At 46.3% G+C, this 19,459-nt stretch overlaps 1 protein-coding gene across 1 annotated transcript in view; it reads left to right on the top strand.

Moving 5' to 3' along the window:
• The window catches only part of LOC128117532 (homeobox protein Rhox13-like), a 44,741-nt gene extending 25,501 nt beyond the window's left edge, over positions 1–19,240 (top strand). Inside the window, exon 3 of the mRNA XM_052749490.1 lies at positions 19,124–19,240. Coding sequence (XP_052605450.1) covers positions 19,124–19,240 — 117 coding nt within the window. The remainder of the gene's footprint in view (positions 1–19,123) is intronic.
• The last annotated feature ends 219 nt before the right edge of the window (positions 19,241–19,459 follow it).

The raw sequence follows: 19,459 nt of genomic DNA, 5'->3' as shown, positions 1-19,459 counted from the left end.
AGTATAAGGAGTCAGCAGGGAAGGAACTGAGCCAGGCCATGGTGGTCAGGAGAATCTTGCAGCCTGACTGACTAGCAGCCAGAATGTGTCTTTATTTATACAGAAGTTAGTTAGCAGGGATACATTCATAATGTTCCAAAACATAGATCATTTCATTTTTGGTTTTGGACATGTATTTCACTTCCTTTTGCTCATCTTTTAGTCATCATTAATAAACTATGACAGAAAACAGTTATTATTTCCAATCATTTTCCCTCAACTTTTGACATCATTAATAAACAGACTTATCATTCTTACTCACTAACCTCATAACCCAATTTTTGAGAATCTAGAGGCATATGACAGCCTGTGCTCAGGCTGGTTGCTTTGGTTGCTTCAAGGACACTAGACCAAAACAAAATGATCAACCACCTTGGGCATTTTGCCATGTCTCAAGCACTGTATTATTAACTCTTAGTGGTCAGACTGTCCAGGAAAAGTCTTCAGGCCAAAGATGCTGCAGTTATTACTCAAATTCTGACATGATACAATCAATGTTCACATTTATATCCTTATAAATTTCTCTATATGTCTAAACCTGGCATTCTGTTGTTCCTTGGTCATATGACATTATAGTGCCTCTACATGAGCTAACTTCTAAGAGAGGGAGGTCCTAACACCTCATACTTTTATCATCTTTCCACTCCATGCTTTGCTCATCAATATGTCTCTGTGTAGGGCAGAGTTGTATGCCACATAATTGTCTGAGTGTACAGTGGGAAGAGGCTTGTAATCTGAACTACAGACAATTCCTCTAGCCCATCAAATCTTGTTGATCTTTTTAATTTTATTTTGTTTTGAATATTTTGTTCCTGTGTAAGTACAGGGACAGATGTTTCAAGAATGTCTCATAGCCTCATGAAGAGACCTCTGGCAGACTGCTGTTATCTGGTAGCCAGCAATATGCCCACCCTGACAGCCTTGTGGAGAGGCCCAGGTACACTGGAGTTGGCCCAGGTACATTGGTGGGCTACAATCCCTCCTACACGGGAGCAGGTTATCTGCCTAATTGCTTCCTTGTTCCCAGCATAAGTCCTCTGCCCACAGGAACACATCCAGCACTAAAAAGGCCAACCTCAGAGGCCCTCAGGGATCCCAACTCAGTAATAGGAGGTACTAGTGGCAGTATAGAACAGTTCAAACAGGCAGGAAGACCAGGAAGTGTGCACAGGACAGAGCCTCAGAGTTAAATTAGAAAGTAGACATGCCAGAAATAAAACCAGAAGGAACAAAGCTGGACCAAGCAACACTGTTTGGTGACAACTCAAATGGAATATGAGGTCAGAGAAGGGCACTGTTGGGCTCCTGCAAAGTCAGAAAGGTGGAGGGCAGCTGTAGGCAGTGTCTGAGCAGAGAAGCAGCAGAGTCGGGTTGGCATTTTGGAAAGATCACCCTGGACTGCACTTGTGAGAGCATGATATTCATGGTCTGTAAAATCATCTAGCCTCAGGTCAGACTTTGGCCTGTGGAGTAGATTCTCCAATGAAGGATATCAAGGCCCTTCCCAGCTTTTTGTTTAGACATAATTCTGCAGTGAGTATCACAGCCACATCAACACACACTAAGTCATTATAACCAATTTCTACTAGTAAGGATTCTTCATTCTCCATGGGTGTCACTGAAGAAGTTGAACGTTCTTACCACCCACCAGGGGACTATCTGAGAGCTTGTTATGCCAGCCTAAGCTTGCTTCCAGGAAGAACAGGTCCCTCTCGGAGAGCACCAGGGGAGTTTATGTGGTCAACTGTCTACACAGCAGAACCATTTTTACTGGTCTTTGAGACCCACAAAGGCACATTTAGGGTCCTGGAGATTTTACAAGGGTCCAGATTTCCTTCTGTACACTGAACCCTGGTTGGCCAGGCTGATTTACATGAGAAATCCCCACCACTGTCCTGCATCCTGCCTCACTTCTGTACTGATGCACAGTCAGTCATGCTCAAAGCATGCTCTCATCTGCTGCACAGTCTTCTGACTTCTCAGTGGCCTCTTTCCTGTGCACTGCTGGGTACCCCAGCTCCAACCTCTTTCTTGGGGCTCATAATGATTTTTTTGGTTTTTCCAGACAGGGTTTCTCTGTGTAGTTTTGGTGCCTAACCTGGATCTCGCTCTGTAGACCAGAATGGCCTCAAACACACAGAGATCTCCCTCGCTCTTCTTCTCCAGTGCTGAGATTAAAGGCATGTGCCACCACGGCCTGGCAAGGTCCATAATTGGTACATATTTCCCCCAACCTTGACTCCTTTCCACTGGAAAATTGGCCCAGCTTGTCTCCAGACCATCTCCTGGCCATACCTCTGCCATCACTTTCAGAGTTACCCTTCCCTGGAGCTCACTTCAGCCACCCCACCCTCTCATTCCTCAGGATATTGTCCTTCTAGATGTCTTCCCACCCAGCTCCCAGTCCTGGTCTCCCTCTAAATCAACCCTTGTCTCTCTCTACCATGTGTCTCTTACAAACAGCAGGAAGAGTCCTTACTGAGTCCCTATAGGATGAGACCTAATGCAGGGAGAGGTCCTATGACCTGGATACAGCAAGTATGCTCCAGGGCCGGTTGCTAGGATACAGCATACCAGAGGGGTTAAGCAAGAACACTCCAAAGTGATGTGGCTGTTTGAAAGACTGAAGGGATGATCCCTGTCCTGTCCACTCCTTTCCTGGTTCAGAGAGGGCCTGACTCTTCATTATTTATACACGAGACACCAGTACACACAAAAAAAGAGAGAGGGAGAGAGGGGAGAGAAAGAGAATCAGAGAGAAAGAGAGAGAGAGACAGAGAGAGACAGAGAGAGAGAGAGAGAGAGAGAGAGAGAGAGAGAGAGAGAGAGAGTGAGAGAGAGAGAGAGAGAGAGCAGCTGCATTTCAGATGAGCCAGGTGGCAGCCTCTGACTTTCCTGCCAAAGACACGATTATCACTTGATGGCTTGAAAGCTCAGGCCATGGAGTGCTGAGCAGAGAAAGGACATAGTGAGCTGTGACTAAGTGGGCAGTGCTGGGGTCAGTGTATCCTGTCCTATGAGCCACAAAGGCCTCATGGGAGAGCCAACCTGGGCACAGCTGGCACATGGGATGTCACGTGTCCCTACTATGCTGACCATGGGTTTGTGGAAGATGTCTCAAATCTAGGAAAGCTTCCCCATTTATTATTCTTTCTGTATGTGACATGTCATACGCAGGTAAAAGCTCATCAAAGAATTCATTCCCTGTCAACTATGCTTCTTCTTTTTTTCTTTAAGAAATTTTTTATTCATTTTACATACCAACCACAGATCCCCTTCTCATCTCTCCTAACAATTCCCCCAGCATTCCCCCCCAGCAAACTACCTCCCTATCCCCACCTCCAAAAAGGTAAGGTTCCCATGGGTACTCAGGAGAGCCTGGTACATTCAGTTGAGGCAGGACCAAGCCCCTCCCCTCTGTACCAAGGCTGTTCAAGGTGTCCCATCATAGGTAATGACCTCCAAAAAGATCGCGCATGCACCAGGTATAGATCCTGATCCCACAATTACATTTCTTCTTAGAGCTGAAAAATTGCTTCTAAAATTGCTCATTTGAATTATCTCAACATTCTTCAAGATAAACTTAATATTGTCTTGGGTTTTAGTTAAGCAGTGATCCAATATATTTTTTAAATTGTGCTCATCAATAAAAGACTTAGAATTCATTTGTGTTTCCTTTCCTGGCAGTAACTAGCTTTAGGAAACATTTTGGACCACTTTCCTATTTTGCTTTCCATATTTCTAGAACTGCTCTTACAATCTGCAGATTAGCCTCACTCTAGGGGATTGGACAATGGGATGGGAGGGCTTTGGCTACAGATGTTTCTGAATGTGAATGTTGTGACTGTGAATGCACCTGGGTGGACTTGTGCATGCTGACCAAGAAATCCCTCAGGAAAATCTGTGTGCAGATAGGTTTCCAATCTAATAACTATGATGAGCAGAGCACCATTGGAAAATAGTGTAGAAACTCCACAATCACATGCCTTAAACTGAAGCAGTGGTTCTCAACTTGGGTGTTGCAGGCCCTTTTAACTTTGGGGTCCACAGACCTTAACTAAGACCATTGGAAAACAAAGATATTAAATTATGACTCAAAACAGTAGCAAAATTACAATTAGGAAGTAACAACGAAAATGGTTGGGGTCACCAGAACATGGGGAACAATATTAAAGGGACACAGCATTAGGAAGGTTGAGAATCACTGACCTAAAGCATTGAGCATGTAACTAAACAAGAAGGAGCCACAAGATTGCATTAATGCATTTCAATCCTGGATAGACCCTCACAGAAGATAACCTAAAAGAAAATCACACAGAGCAGTAATTGGGCTCATGAATCACTGCTGTTCTACAGCAAAAGCTGCTTATGGGTACAGGTTTCCTTTCAATGCAGTGATATGTAAGATTGGGCTACTAGATAGCAGCAAACATCCTAAGGAGTCAGCAGAGTAGAGTCCCTTCCCCAGGTCCAAGATGGGAACAGCAGAGTCAAGACCATCAAGGGTAAAGGCAGAGATGGGTGCTGGCTTCCAGACTCACATAGATAACAGCTTGGAGCAGAGCAGGCCTTGGTGTTTACCTGTGTTAGCTACTCACATAGTGCATGCCACAGCTCCTCTGGATTACACATCATGCATCCATCTTTTAAGGTGCTGAATAAACCACGAGACTGATATCCCTCTGCATCACTCTTTGCTAAGCCCTGGGAGCAAACTGCCAGAAATAAAAGAATACACCCAGTGTCCTGTGAGCTTTGTAGAAAGGGGGAGGAAATGAACAGTCTCTGGGGCACCCTGATTGCATGATCGCTTACCTGCTTCACACCAACCCTGGGAACAGCGTCTTGGGAAACTTATCTCAGAATCTGGGGTTGGTATGGATGCAGGAGGTAGGTCTCTGTCCTTAGTCAGGAAAAAGCACTCAAGTTCAAATTTCTAAGTTGCTCGCATATGTTGCAGGGATGCTAGGGCTAAAAGGAGGGTTGATTTGAAACAGCCAAGCCAGGAACACCAAAGATGAGACACAAAGAGTTTCTGCGATCAGTAGGACAGTCAAGCTGTCTCACACTGATAAAGACAGGGCTCCTGTCTAGTGCAGGCAGTCCAACCAGGCCACCAAGTCCTTCAGGAAAGCACCCATGGTACTATTGTCTCCTAAAATAGCCTAGCTTCTCCAGCAGCTAATTGTGAGAGTGAGTAAAGTCTGTGTCTAAGAAAGCCTCCCATTTCGGTGTTTCAGGGAAGCCTTTCACAATGACCCAGGAGACAAGGAGAAGAGGAAGGACAGTTGTAGCTGCTTCTTGGTGACTGTGAGAAGAAAGAGAGCTGAGTATAATTAAAGGCACCTGGGACAGCTGAAATGTCAGAGGACACAGGACCATGCAGTGGCTAATGGCGACAAGACAGTCAAGGCCCACAACTCACAAAGCCCCAGTTAGGAATGGATAAAGGGGCCTGTGGTGGGAGAGGGTTGAGCCACCCCTGACTAGGTGGGCAATGGGTGAACAGAGCATGATCATTTCCTTGGTGTGGGCTAGACCATGTGGACCGTGGGCCCTCCAGTGTCTCAGCGTATGCTTTCCTAGAGAACTAACCCATCTCCTAACAATTACCTCAGCCATTGTCCAGACTCTGCCATGATCCTATTAAAAACAAAAACAACGAAATGACAGAGCTCAGTGGCTCTTTTAAATTTTGGGAATGTCACCTACTCTGGGGAGTCTCTCTAGCTTTTCCTCAGTTCTGCCCCGTCCTGCAATGATTCTTTGTAGAGCTTGCATCCAGAATTGCTTGCTCATCCTGTCTTTAACCTTCACAGCTGTGAGACAGGTTTGGTACCACTACCCAGGGTTGATCTTTGATGCCCTCAGGTATCTGGGTCACCCTAGGACCTTGGTCAAGCACAGCTAGGTAGAGAAAGGTCTCCATCAGAATGAGCTTGTGAACACTGGTGGAATTCAGCCCTGTTGGGAGCACAGTCTCTCAGGAGGATCTTGCCCTGGCCTACATAGTTGCCATCATACAGGGCTCTTCAAGGCAGCACAACCAAGATTGGGGCATTTTGTTTGAAGGACATTTCCATAATTTAATAAAGTGATTTAGCTGGACTCAAGGGCCTGCTGAGTTTGAAAAGGTCTTTTGTTACTCCCTATGACTGAATTTGGACAGTCCAGCATTACCCAAAACTAGAGGTGTCAGCTAAGGAGCAAACCAGAGCCACAGGTTCCGCACCCCCACGGCACACACACTCACTGCAGTTTTTAAAGTACTCCCTGCTCTTTGCAGCCCTAAAGTGCTTCAGGCTAGGCACCTCAGAGGACAAGCACACAGCCACTGAGGCTGTGCAGGCCAGAATGTGTGATTGGACACATTGTAATTACATTGAGTCTCCAGAAGATAAGCCTTCCAGGTTAAGAGTCACAGCTGTACCTCTGGCATCAGACCATGAGGACACAGCTTTTAAGTCTTCGGAACTCGGGTTTGATTGAGAGATTCCCGGCAAGGAGACTCGTGAGGGTTACTGCCACAGTTTCAACAGGATGCTGAGACCAGGAGCTGATGAGCACCAGGAACAACAGCATGGTCAGTAAAATGGTTCTGATTGGACTTGGGCGAAGTTCTGGAAGCAAATTTGGTGGAAAGGCCAGTGGCCAGGCACTTCGATTACCCGGCTCTGCCTGTGGGCCCTCTCCAGGCTTTCCAATGATCCATGGGCCACGATGCTCAGATCTTTATCTTTATGTTTTTCTCTCTTGCAAGTGGGAATGCAGTGGTCCTGAAGGCTGGAGAGGAAGGAGGCAAGAAGGAGCTTGTACAGAGCGAGCTTGCTCAGGGTGAGCTTGATCACGGCGAACCCGCTCTGGGCAAACTTGCCCCAAGCAAGCCTGCTCAAGAAGAACTTGCTCAATCCGGTCTTACTCAGGAAGCTACAGGAGTGGTAGAGGAGGGAGAAAACGAAGAAGAAGAAATGGAAGGAAGACAAGCTGGAGATGGTAGTTCTGGCGCCATGGACAAGGGGATCCCATCGGAAGGTGGTCATGGAATCAGTATTGAACAGCAGCCTCAGCAAGAAGCAGCAATGCCTGAGGGTACCAAGAGTCTCCAGGCTGGGGACAGGCAGCCTTTGCAGAGACACACCAGATTCACCCAGTCTCAGCTGCAGGACCTAGAGCGTCTTTTCAAAGAGAATCGCTACCCCAGCTTTCAAGTAAGGTAAGCAGAACGCCCTGCTAGGCGCCTGGTTTTCAGGCAGTGTATCCAGGCTATCCTTTGGTGCTCCCTGAACCCCGATTTCCTCTAGAAACAAAGCCACCATGTCTGGACCCTCCAGCAGAAATTGGATTCTGGAGTAGGGGGATGTGCCCTAGTCCAAGTGGAAAGAATGTGTTTTGTTGCCTGTTTAAGTGGTACGTGAGTGAGTGGGAAATTTAGACAATGCTTGTTCTAAATGTTTCTCTGTAAGAATGAGTGAGAAGCCTGAGGTGTGATTTGGAAAATGTAGGAGGGATTCCACCTCAGATTAAAATTTGGCTAACACTTTTCATCATGGAGTCTCTCTTAAAGAAGCTTACATGTTAAGTACCTGTGTTTGGGGGATTACCCTTAATTTTGGTCCCTGAAAGAACCGTGTTACTAAAGTATGTCTCAAAGCAGGTGTGAGGAATAGTGTGTGTGTGTGTGTGTGTGTGTGTGTGTGTGTGTGTGTGTGTATGTGTGTGTACACACAAGTGTGGACACAAACATTTAAAAGCAATCAGGACATATCCTTATACAGTTTACATCCACCACAAAGCCTAAATGTTGGAATCTTTTCACTTCAGGAAGGATCTTGCAAGATGGATGGGTGTGCCAGAAGCAGATGTGCTGGTCAGTATTCTAAAAATAATATTTTGGGAGGGCTCCACATCTTGTGATGTTGTTTCTAGAGGATAATTATAGCAGAAGAGTGGGACCCTAAAGTTGTATCCCAAGGACTCCAGACCAGTCCACACCCAGGCTAGGCTCAAGATGAGGAAAGACCTCCATTTTCTCAGGCAGGAAATGCCAACATGGACACCTGAAACCTAAGGTGCCAAGGTGCTTTGTCTGACCCTCGGTGAACATAGTGTGTTCTCCATGACCTTCTGAAGGCCGTGCAGCCCGCATGCCTCACTTAAGTGAAGAGACCATGTTCTTGCCCACCTTCAACTCTTTCACTCTGTGTGTCTCAGAAAACCTTTTCTCAGACTTCTTGATCTAGTCTGTAATGTCATATGCCTGGCTTAGTTCTGAATCAATACTGGGACCAGGAACCTCAAAAGGCCCATAGCCCTTTTACCTGTCTTTTGTTGGTTATGTATGTGAACTCTGCTCACCATTACAATCAGCCCTGACTTTTCCAGACCACATGCCCACAAGGGAAAAGGCCTATACACAGTATGCTTGGAGGCTAGGGAGGAAGCATAAAGCAGGAAGAAGTGCCTTTTGTCTCATAAAATATGCATTCTGGATACTCACAAAAGGCTGTCACCATGGAGCCTTTCACAGACAGCTTTGGGCCTTGAGATAGTTCTCCCAGGTTCCAAGAGAACTCTTTTTGATACTTTTTGACACACAGCAAGGACCAGGAACAACTCACAAGCTAGATCTGCATCCTTTCCTGAAAGAATGCATTAAAACTACCAATTGATGGAGGGAAGCAGCAATATTCTGGGTCTGTCCCATAGCTGAAGTACTGGGTGTGGGGGTACATGTCCTCTGGGGCTTCATGGGGGTGTTTTGACTGTTTCAATGAGAATGAAACCTTTTGTTTCCAGCATTCTGAACAATCAGTACACACTTGAGGTAAGACTTCAACTGTTCTAGGGCTTAGGCAAATAAACAAACAGTTTCTTGGCAATCAAAAATGTGGTGCTTTGCTAGGGGAGTTGCTCAGGCCTGGAGCACATACCTACCGTACACTGACCCAGGGATGGGTTCCATACACATTCTAAAATGTTAGTAAAATTGAGCCAGTATACAAGGGTACAGCATGTGTTCGTCAGTGGTGGTACAGTTCAGTGTACTAAAGCAACCCTTTCTTCTGCTTGTAGGATTGGTTTAGGACCAGGAGAGTGAATTTCAAGTGAAGCACTACAGTATCAATGCTGTTTGATGCACCACCTGGTCCCCAGAACAACGATCCCTGAAGATTTTGGAGCAGCGCATGAGTACCACCTCTGTCCAGAGCCAGATGTCGTGGAGCCTGGCCCTGCCCCCAATGTCTCAGCCACCCATGCTGCTCATGACATCCTTTTCTTCCCTGCAATTATCTTAGCAATAAAGAGGTGGATTCTCAGTATTTTGGTTCCATTGTTTTTCAGGTTACTAAAATGTGGGTATAAGTATTAGAACCATAGTAGCCTATTCCAGAAATGGCATTTATGGCAGGAGGTGACACTGGCAAGCTGTGGTCCCTGTGCCTTGCCGAGTGAGGAAGATTTCCAGGTGCTATGCTGCTTCATGCTGACCCCATATGGTTCTCTGTACCCTCCTCAGGGGCTTGTCAACTCACTCCACCTCTGTGGAACAATTATTTATAATGTCAGGTGGGGCAAGACCCCAGCAGACGACAGTGTGTTTCTAGTCATGGCTGTTCCCACCCACACTCCAGTAAGTCTCAACCTGGATCCAGCTGGATACTTCCCAGACACTTGTCCCAGGTTTGACAGTGAGAGGAAGGGGTATATGATGTGTGATTTACATCCTCTCTGTGGACATCCAGGGCACTAGGAGCCACACTGGCCAGAGTCCTGATGCTTGGGAGGGAGAGCAGAATCCATCTGTCCAGGCCAGAGGAATGTTTCTGTTTCATTTCATCCATTACAGCTCAGGGAGCATATGGTCTCACCCTAGCCTTCTCAGAGATCTTGACTAATATGTCTTCTGTCTGCATTTTGTCACCTGCCTTGGAGAACCCTCAGTACTCAAGATTTTGTGGACCTTTGCTTCATAGCAGCTCTAATTTGTATACAAAACTGAGCCCCTAGCAATGTTCTGGAGCAGTCAGACTGTGCATAGAGTAGTACTGTTTCTTTGCCTATGTGAAGTTGCAGGTCCAAATGCACAAAGTCTATCTTGGTGAGATGGAGAGCTATGGCCTAGTTGTACAGCCCCAAATGTACTGCATGGTATTGTCCCAACACCATGCTCTCCTGCCCTTGCAATCCGTAGTCTATTTTCAGTCTCTGGGAATATGAGTGCTCCAGGGACCTTGCCTGCTGCAGGTACTTTGCTTTTGAGTCTCTATGATGTCTCCCAGCATGCTGATTTGATAGCCCTTGCTGTAGTAACAGGTATCAGAATTTCACTAGGGCTCTGTCTATGGCCCTGAACCTGAGGTCTCCCCTTTTCAGGTCTAGCACATAATATTTCAGTACAGATAACTAGTTCCCCTGGCTTTAAGAATCTTCCACCAGTCATCCTCATGGTCCCTGTGCCTGTGAGCAAGGGATATGACAGAGATGTCCCATTTAAACCTGAGTGCTCCACCTTCTCTTGTGTGCCACTGCACAATGACCAACTGTGGGTCTCTGTACCAACCATAACCTACTGCAAAGAACATTCACCCTGAGCTGTCCAGGAGATGTGATGGACATGGTAATGTGCAAGCTGACAGGTCCAGCAGCCTTGGATCCCCTGTTTGTCTTTGGTCAGGAAGAACAGGAAGGGACTCTAGAAGGAGGAATGATGTTTGAGCACAGCCCCTGCCCCCAGGCTGTGTAGGCTCCATTGAGCTCAGTGCTCATTCTACATTCCCATGGGGTTTTGGAATAGTCTGAAAACTGTTCTCAGTCTTGTAAGGGTAGAGAGAAAGCAGTGGTTTCCAGGGGCCTCAGATTGTCTCCAGGGAGCCTGAGTTCCTGGCTGCTTCCAGCTTCCACTGTTTCTCTGTAGGAAGAAGAGTTCCTACACCAGTGAGGCCCCCTCCTCCTTCCTGACCCCCCCCAGTCCTCCTCACACACTCTGCTGCAGCTGCTACTACCACCAGGGCCTCTGTTCCTAACTGACTTTTGGATGATATTTTGCAGTCATCTTTATCTTAGGATAATCCCCAAGGGCTAATGGTGGAGATCACACATGGAGAAGCAGAGAGAGAGAGAGAGAGAGAGAGAGAGAGAGAGAGAGAGAGAGAGAGAGAGAGATTGATTCAACTGGGGACCTGGAGGCATTAGGAAGTAGGGTCATGAGGTTCCACATTGGATGTTCCAGTAAGAGATGACTTTCTTGAGTTCTATTCAGGCCCTTGCCACCAATCTTCCAGGTACAGAGTGTTATCTGGTGACATGCTCCAGTTCCTGGCTGCCATGTCCAGTGGCTTCAGTCTTTTCACTGGGGCTGATGTGCCATGAACTGAACCTGTGGATGGCATCTTGTGTCTCAGCAGACTGCTGATTCTCATCCTGTGTTCCTAAGTTGTGTGGACCTGAGATGTGCTGTTGACACTCTTTCTGGGTACACAGGAGGAATTGGGAACAAACATCTACTAAGCCCAGTTGGAGCTATCCAGCATTTTTTTCTGTGTCTTAACCATCTCCTCCGTATTATGAAATGTTTCACCTCCATTTGGAATGTCTTGTGTCTTCAGGAGCTTTCCTCCAAATGGAATGTCTTATCTTGGAGGAAACTACTATACAATATGTGTATCCAGCTGCAAGGCCAGATCCCGTTGAGGCATGCTCTAGGTGACCACATGTCTGGCTCGGGTTCTGACTGGCCTTCCTATCAATTAGAAGAGGCTCCACTTTTCAGTAGCTTACATTGCTGTGCAAGGGACCGTGTGTCTGTGAGAGGGCACCTTCATAAAACATGGACAGAGACTATGGGGAGACCAGGTAAATGTGTGAAAAGGGATCTGTGTTTCTATTGGCTGACTACACATGACTGGCTGGGATCTGTGTCTAAGGGTAAGCGTTTTCATTGACACTTTAAGAGAAAAGACTTTCTGCTGTTCATTGAGGACGTTTTGTAAATATCCCTTCACTCAGATATCTCAAATCCATATACAACTTCCTCCTGAAATCACGGGACTCGGTTTCTATGACTTCCCTTGTGTAGTAGGACTTATTAAAGTCAGAGTCTCCACTTCAGGGACTTTGAAATCCCTGTCTTACTGCTGGGTTTACCATGCTCTTGAAGAACTTTCCACCCACAGAGAGCACTGTGAGCATAACCACCATGCAGTGTCAATCCTTACCTTTTGGATCTTTCTTTTTTTTTTAATTTATTTTGCAATACAATTCAGTTCTACATATCAGCCACAGATTCCCTTGTTCTCCCCCCTCCCGTGCCCCTCACCTTCCCCCCAACACCCCCCCCCCCCATTTCCATATCCTCCAGGGCAAAGCCTTCCCCACAGACTGAGGTCAACGTGGTAGACTCAGTCCAGGTAGGTCTAGTCCCCTCTCCCAGGCCAAGTCAAACAATCCTGCATAGGCCCCAGGTTTCAAACAGCCAACTCATGCAATGAGCACAGGACCCGGTCCCACTGCCTGGATGCGTCCCAAACAGATCAAGCCAATCAACTGTCTCACCCATTCGGAGGGCCTGATCCAGTGGGGACCCCTCAGCCATTGGTTCAGAGTTCATGTGTTTCCATTCATTTGGCTATTTGTCCCTGTGCTTTATCCAACCTTGGTCTCAACAATTCTCGCTCATATAACCCCTCCTCATTCTCGCTAATTGGACTCCCAGAGATCCACTCCGGGCCTAGTCATGGATCTCTGCATCCAGATCCCTCAGTAGTTGGATGAGGTTTCTAGCACAACAATTAGGGTGTTTGGCCATCTCATCACCAGAGTAGGTCAGTTCGGGCTGTCTCTCGACCATTGCCAGCAGTCTGTTGTGGGGGTATCAATGTGGATTTCTGTGGGCCTCTCTAGCACTTTGTTTCTTCCTATTCTCATGTGGTCTTCATTTACCATGGTCTCCTATTCCTTGTTCTCCCTCTCTGTTGTTGATCCAGCTGGGATGTCCCGCTCCTCCAAGTTCTCTTTCCCTCGACCCTCGCCCTTCACTACCCCCACTCATGTTCAGGCTGTTCATGTAGATCTCTTCCATTTCTCCGTCATTGGGCAATCCCTGTGTCTTTCTTGGGGTCCTGTTTTCCAGGTAGCCTCCCTGGTGATGTGAGTAGCAGTCCAGTCATCCTTGTTCCACATCTAGTATCCTGCTATGAGTGAGTACATACCATGTTTGTGTTTCTCAGTCTGGGTTACCTCACTCAGGATGATTTTTTCTAGATCCATCCATTTGCCTGCAAACCTCATGATGTCATTGTTCTTCTCTGCTGAGTAGTATTCCATTGTGTATATGTACCACATTTTGTTTATCAATTCTTCAGTTGAAGGGCATCTAGGTTGTTTCCATGTTCTGGCTATTACAAACAATGCTGATATGAACATAGCTGAACAAGTGCTCTTGTGGTGTGATTGAGCATTCCTGGGGTATATGCCCAAGAGTGGTATAGCTGAATCTTGGGGGAGATGGATTCCCAATTTTCTAAGAAAGCGCCATATTGATTTCCAAAGTGGTTGTACAAGCTTGCATTCCCACCAGCAGTGGAGGAGAGTTCCCCTAGCTCCACATCCTCTCCAGCATAAGGTGTCTTCAGTGTTTTTGATCTTAGCCATTCTGACAGGCGTAAGGTGGTATCTCAGAGTTGTTTTGATTTGCATTTCCCTGATGATTAGGGATGTTGAGCAATTCCTTAAATGTCTTTCGGCCATTTGAGTTTCCTCTGTTGAGAATTCTCTGTTTAGTTCTATAGCCCATTTCTTAATTGGACTGTTGGGCATTTTGATGTCTAATTTCTTGAGTTCCTTATATATTCTGGATATCAGTCCTCTGTCAGATGTGGGGTTGGTGAAGATCTTTTCCCATTCTGTAGGCTGTCGCTTTGGATCTTTCTCTCAAGCCCTTTCAGTCAATAGTAGCAATGCTCTATGTCTCCCCCTTCAGTGAAAGGCTGGATATTTCCTCAAAAACAATGAGCTGTTTGATTTAGCTAATATCCAGCATTATTTGACACGGTTTTCTTATTTCTAGGCATGGTGTTCATGTTTATAAGTTGAGGTGTTTGCCCTACAATATATTTAGAATTCCTGGAGGCTGTCCAGCCATGCTGCAGCTCTATACACAGCTAGACCTCCAGGTCTAATACCTCTTTTTTTAAGTAATTAGTTATTTAAAGAAAAATCAGACATTTCTATGCACTCCTGTGACCAGTGGGAGGGTATAACACAAGGAAGTACAGCACTAGTCATCCTGTTGTACACAGTATGGGACATGTGAGGTTCAGGCTTCCCTGGGATACATGAGAGACCGTCACAAACACAAAACGAAGAAACAAACCAAAGGACAACACTGCATTTTCTCTCTCAGGTCCTATTAACACCCCACCCCAACCCCAGCACTCTGAAACACCATCAATGAGAGCATTGGCTCTACCACAAGAAGTGCACACAACCTCTCCCCTGTTTATGGCCTTCCAGAGTCTGAGGCACTTACTCTGCCCAGGTTATTGTGAGAATGCACCCTCAGCCCTCAGCAGTTTGTACTGCAACACAAAGAGTGCTGTTGGTGCAGTGTCTGATCTTGCAGAGCTGAGAAGCACTGGACAGGACCTTCTATAAGCATTCTAATGCAGATTCTTCACTGGCTGTCTGGAGTCTGTTAACTTTTCCAAGGGTTGAACTGGCTTTTTTGCAGTGCTGCACAACACACTGTAAACATGGGACTAAAATGCCACTGCTGAAGGTGGAGGTCCAGGACTGGCCTCTGCTTTCAGAGTTGTTGAAGACTCTTGAAGCAGACACACCCAGAGCTGACCCTGTCCACTCAATGTTCATCTCATGTGTCATAGAGACTTGGAAATGTGGGGTCTGGGATGATGAAAAATTCTCCAGTCTTCCCCCAAGCCTCATGTGCTCATTGTGAGTTTTCCCCCGTTCCCCACTCTCCATGCTAAAATAAGTGTGCAATCTCCCATAGCCCCATTCCCAAGGTGTTCTGTGAGGTCCAACAGCATGGGCCAGGGCAGGCTGCCAGATCTGAGCAGGTCTCCTAAAAGTAAGTTTCAGTGTCCTTCTGCCACCCCATGCTTTGGCTATGACCTAGCCCATTCTCACTTCAGAGACTCATCCACTAATGTAGGAAGCACACAGAAAGCCAATAGCAATCTTGAAATAGGAGAGCCTGAACCTTTGTGGCAACAACTTGCTGAAAGCCCCCAGGTTAAGGCTCCTGCCAAACACCTCAGGGAGGGTGCTGGTCACTAGGCTTCTGAGGAGCAGTAGCCATGGAGCACCTCCACAATTACAACGACAACTTCTACTATCATCTGGAGGACTATGAGGAAGACAGTGGACCCCCACCGTGAACTGGAGGGAGCACCTGAATCAGGTGGCAGGGTCTATGAAGGGGCCCTAAGCCTGGACGACAGTGAGAACCAACAAGGCAACCTCAACCAAGGAGGCCACATGTGCCTGGGTCCTGAAGGTGACCACAGCAACCAGGTTGCCATGGAGGCAGACCCAGAGGAGCCCAGCAGGGTTCCAAGGCACCAGAACAGCAGGCACCAAATCCAGTTCCACTTCACACAGTGGCAGGTACAGGAAATGGAGACAATTTCTGATAAACCCAGTACCCAGATGTGCTCACAAGGTACGTGGCTGGCACCAGGAGGCACCCTGGCCTCCAGGGGCTAGTGTTCATATTGACCTGGCCTTTACCCCTTCTGGGCCCTGTCCTCCCCATTCATTTCCAAACCACAGGTAGCTTCTACCCCATGATGGGTATGGGGAAGTTGCTTTGTGGCATCGAGCTCAGTGTTTGAATCAAGGTTAGTGTTTTCATGCAATGGTGGCATGAGACCAGTGTGCTTACTGCTCATGTCCTTCTTTATCTCGGTTCTCAAACATGGTGCAACATGGGTGAATGAAAATCATGTAGGAACTCAAACTATTCTGATGCTTTAGAATTCTGCAATGTTATGATTTGTCTGACAGAGCTCTAGAAGTCCATTCCTCTTGACCAACTGTATCAAAATTCCCTACTTCTTCCATCCCAGAAGCTGATGTCTTCTTCCCTCCTGGTGTAAACAGTAGTGCTCTAAAGGCCGCCTCTGACAGAAGTCAATGTCCTTTTTTGACTGATTTGTTATAGTTCTCGGGCTTCTCAGCTGTAGTTTCTGCTGGTTTTCAGATCTTTTTGGGTCTGAATCTCACACTACTGTATCAACATACCCTGTCTTTGTTTAGAATCTCTTCTCTGAGGAGTTCAGGGTTGTTATTGCCTTGTGGTTATGGGAGTGGGGTTGATGTTACCTGGGCTGACAGAAACCCTCTTCAGCTCTAGGCTTCTGGTCTTGGCTATGTAAACTCTGAAATGGAGTTACTGGATTGAGTCTTTTTGTAAGCAATGCTTTTCCTCACCTAGTGCATGAGTAGATATTTCCACCCACAGTCTAGAAGCTCCTGTTTTCTCTATGTCCTCACCTCTTGATTGTGTTAGCTACTACACTGGGTAAGAGATTGTGACTGTGTTCTTTCCAAACATTTTCTAACATTGTGGTTGTCTTTGTCACTTTTGTTTGTCTGTGGTGAGGGTTGAAGGCAGGGAATGTGTATGCTCCACAGGCAGTCCACTAAATCTATGGCCACAGCCACCCATTTCTTCATTGATACTAAAGGGGTGTTTGGTTTCTTTAAAAATGGACTTCCTTTGGAGTCCTTGCTGAAATGGATCTCCCAATGTAAACCAAGCTATTCTTGTTCTTGAGGCTAATCTCTCTCTGGTGTTCAAGTACTGGGAATATAAATCTGAGGCCCCTTGCCTTGGCTATGAGCCTCCTCTTATTGATTGAGATAAGGTCTCTCTACCTTCCTTAGGGTGACCTTGAACTTAAACTAGAGCCCACTCAGGCCTTATATTGTGACCCTTCTGCCTTAGATTCCCAAGTAGCTGGAATTACAGGTCTCCACTGTCAGTTCTGGCTACACACTCTTGGTTGTGTCCTGTGATGCATGGAAGATTATATTTTTGATATGCTCTATTTTATCTCATTTTCTCCCCCTCCACACCTCACCCCACCCCCACTCCTTCCTGGTCTTCACATTAGGTACTAAACAAAATTTAGAGGAAACAGAGTCAGGAGAATAAGATCCTGTCATCATTTAGCCTTTCACATATTTCCTACATATTTCCTACATATTCTTATGCTTAAAATTTACATAAGTCTCCACCATAGACTTCTGTTTTTGTGCTCATGTATAAAATACTGCATTGAAATTATTTGTATAAGCTAATTAGAGTCATCTTGACCATCAATGTACAACACAACACTTTAAATGTTGTGATGATGTGAAACCTTTGAAAACCATGCCTGGCTTTATCAGCGACAAGTCCTTGAGAAGTTTAGCAGGAAGACAAAGATTGTCACAAGTACACATTGTTTCCAGCCTGTGATGTTTCTCATAACCTTGACTACTGATCTCTGTGGCTTTCTCTACACAGACAGGTGCTTGCCAGAAACATGAATGTGCCTGAAGCAAAAGTGCAGGTCAGTAAATCTGAGAAAGCATGGGGTGGGGAAGTCCATCTGGAGCACTTCAGGTCTTGGACCAGTTGTCCTGGGTCTTTTTCAGTAGGTCTTTAAAGGATGAATGATGTTGGTGGCAGAGCTGGTTACTGGCAGAAAAGTCAGGAGCCATGACCTCAGAGTTACAGAGGGCTTTATTAGAAGGGAAAGGAGGGAGAGAGAGGGGAGCCAGGCCTTGGGGGGAGAGAGCAGAGCGGAGCAGAGAACAGAGAGCAAAGAAAGAGAAGGTGGGGGTTAGCATCCAGCTTTCTAAGGTGGGAATTGCGTGACCACGTGGTGGGTACGTAGTCTCCAGTGCCCACTGATGATGTAAGACGCTGTGCATATACAAGATCCTAACAGGTGTATGATTGCTGTCTTTCCTATGATGGCAGTCACTGGCTTCCTGATTGGAAGGGGGAGAAACTATACTTCAGCTAGTGCTTCTTGCCTGTTCCTGGAAGGAAAGTGACTTCCTGGTGGAAACAGGAACCCAAAGCAACCACATGCTGCTCATGTTCTGTGTGCAAAGCCAAGGTCTTTACACAGCAAGGGCTCTATAATTATGTACATGTAGAACACATACCTGTGAGTGCATGGCTATTTACCCAGTATTCATGTTTAATTCCTTCACCACCATTGTCCTTTACAAGAACCTTCTGTGGGTATGTTGGGGCTGAGGATGTGGCTGTAGAGACTCAAGCTGATGCAGGATCAAACAGGGCTATCAAAGGATTCAGTTGCATTAATTTACTAAAAATAAGTTGTGCACACTTAGCTAAAGGACAACCTACTAGCTATCTGGGCGAGTGAATTATTTACCCATAGAACCCACATGGAGCAACTAATGCATGATATGACGAGACTGATGTGGGAATAGAGCTTCATAGTCCAAGTGGTTGCTCCTCCTCCTCTGTGAGTGTGCATGAGATACCAGCACTCAATTTTAATCTGGGGGATTGTTTTCAATTCAGATGTTGCCTCCACCCTAACACATTGTCCAAACTGTCCCAAGGGCAGTGGAAGAGGGCAAGGATTAATGCCCTTGAAACCTTGTCTAAGGGATGGAACAGTCAAAACCAGTTAATTCATTAGAGATGACCCAGCATCGGTGAATAAGATACCCGTAAAAGCGCATCTTGGGAATCACATTAAATGTGCACTTGTCTTGCACCGAGTCTCTTCCAGATCTTAGCACAGGGCTGCTGCTCTCCCTGTGTGATCTGAAGGAGCAGGCATGCTATGACTTTTCAGAAATAGTAATTGCTGGTGCTGTTTTCAGTTTCCTGTGAAGAAGGCAGCGTTAACTAGAGTCTAGCCATGACCTCCTACACTGAACACACCCTGCCTGCTTCTGCCCTGGGTGGCTGAGTATTTGGAAAACAGCTGCTGCTGTGCAGTTCAGAATGCCAGTGTCCCTATGATGTGCCTCTTTGCATCAAAGTACCCAGCATGCTGAGACATTTCCCATTCTCCTCTGCTTTCAGACTTGGTTTAACAACAAGAGAGCCAAACAGAGGGCCAGTGAAAAGAAAGTGATGCTCAGGAGTGCACCACCTGGGATCCAGGACCACATTTCCATGAAGGATGTGGAGGAGCCCTAGGATGCCATCCTCGTCCAGGAGCCACATGGAGATGGGCTGTTTGCTGTCACAACTCAGTCACTTCTGAGGGGAAAATTATGTTTCTCTATATCGTTGGCATTGGAATAACAGTATCAATAAAGACAGATTTTCACAATATTTTCTTTCTGCTTTGTAGAATGTAGATGCAAAATGATCTCTGTACACAAGATTCAAACAGATTGGCAAAGAGGTCTTCTT

Source organism: Peromyscus californicus, unplaced genomic scaffold, assembly GCF_007827085.1.
Source record: "Peromyscus californicus insignis strain IS unplaced genomic scaffold, ASM782708v3 Scaffold_10__1_contigs__length_136768540, whole genome shotgun sequence".
NCBI classification, from domain to species: Eukaryota; Metazoa; Chordata; class Mammalia; order Rodentia; family Cricetidae; genus Peromyscus; species Peromyscus californicus.
Note: the sequence above shows the minus strand (reverse complement) of the source record. Positions and strands in the feature narration are given on the sequence as shown.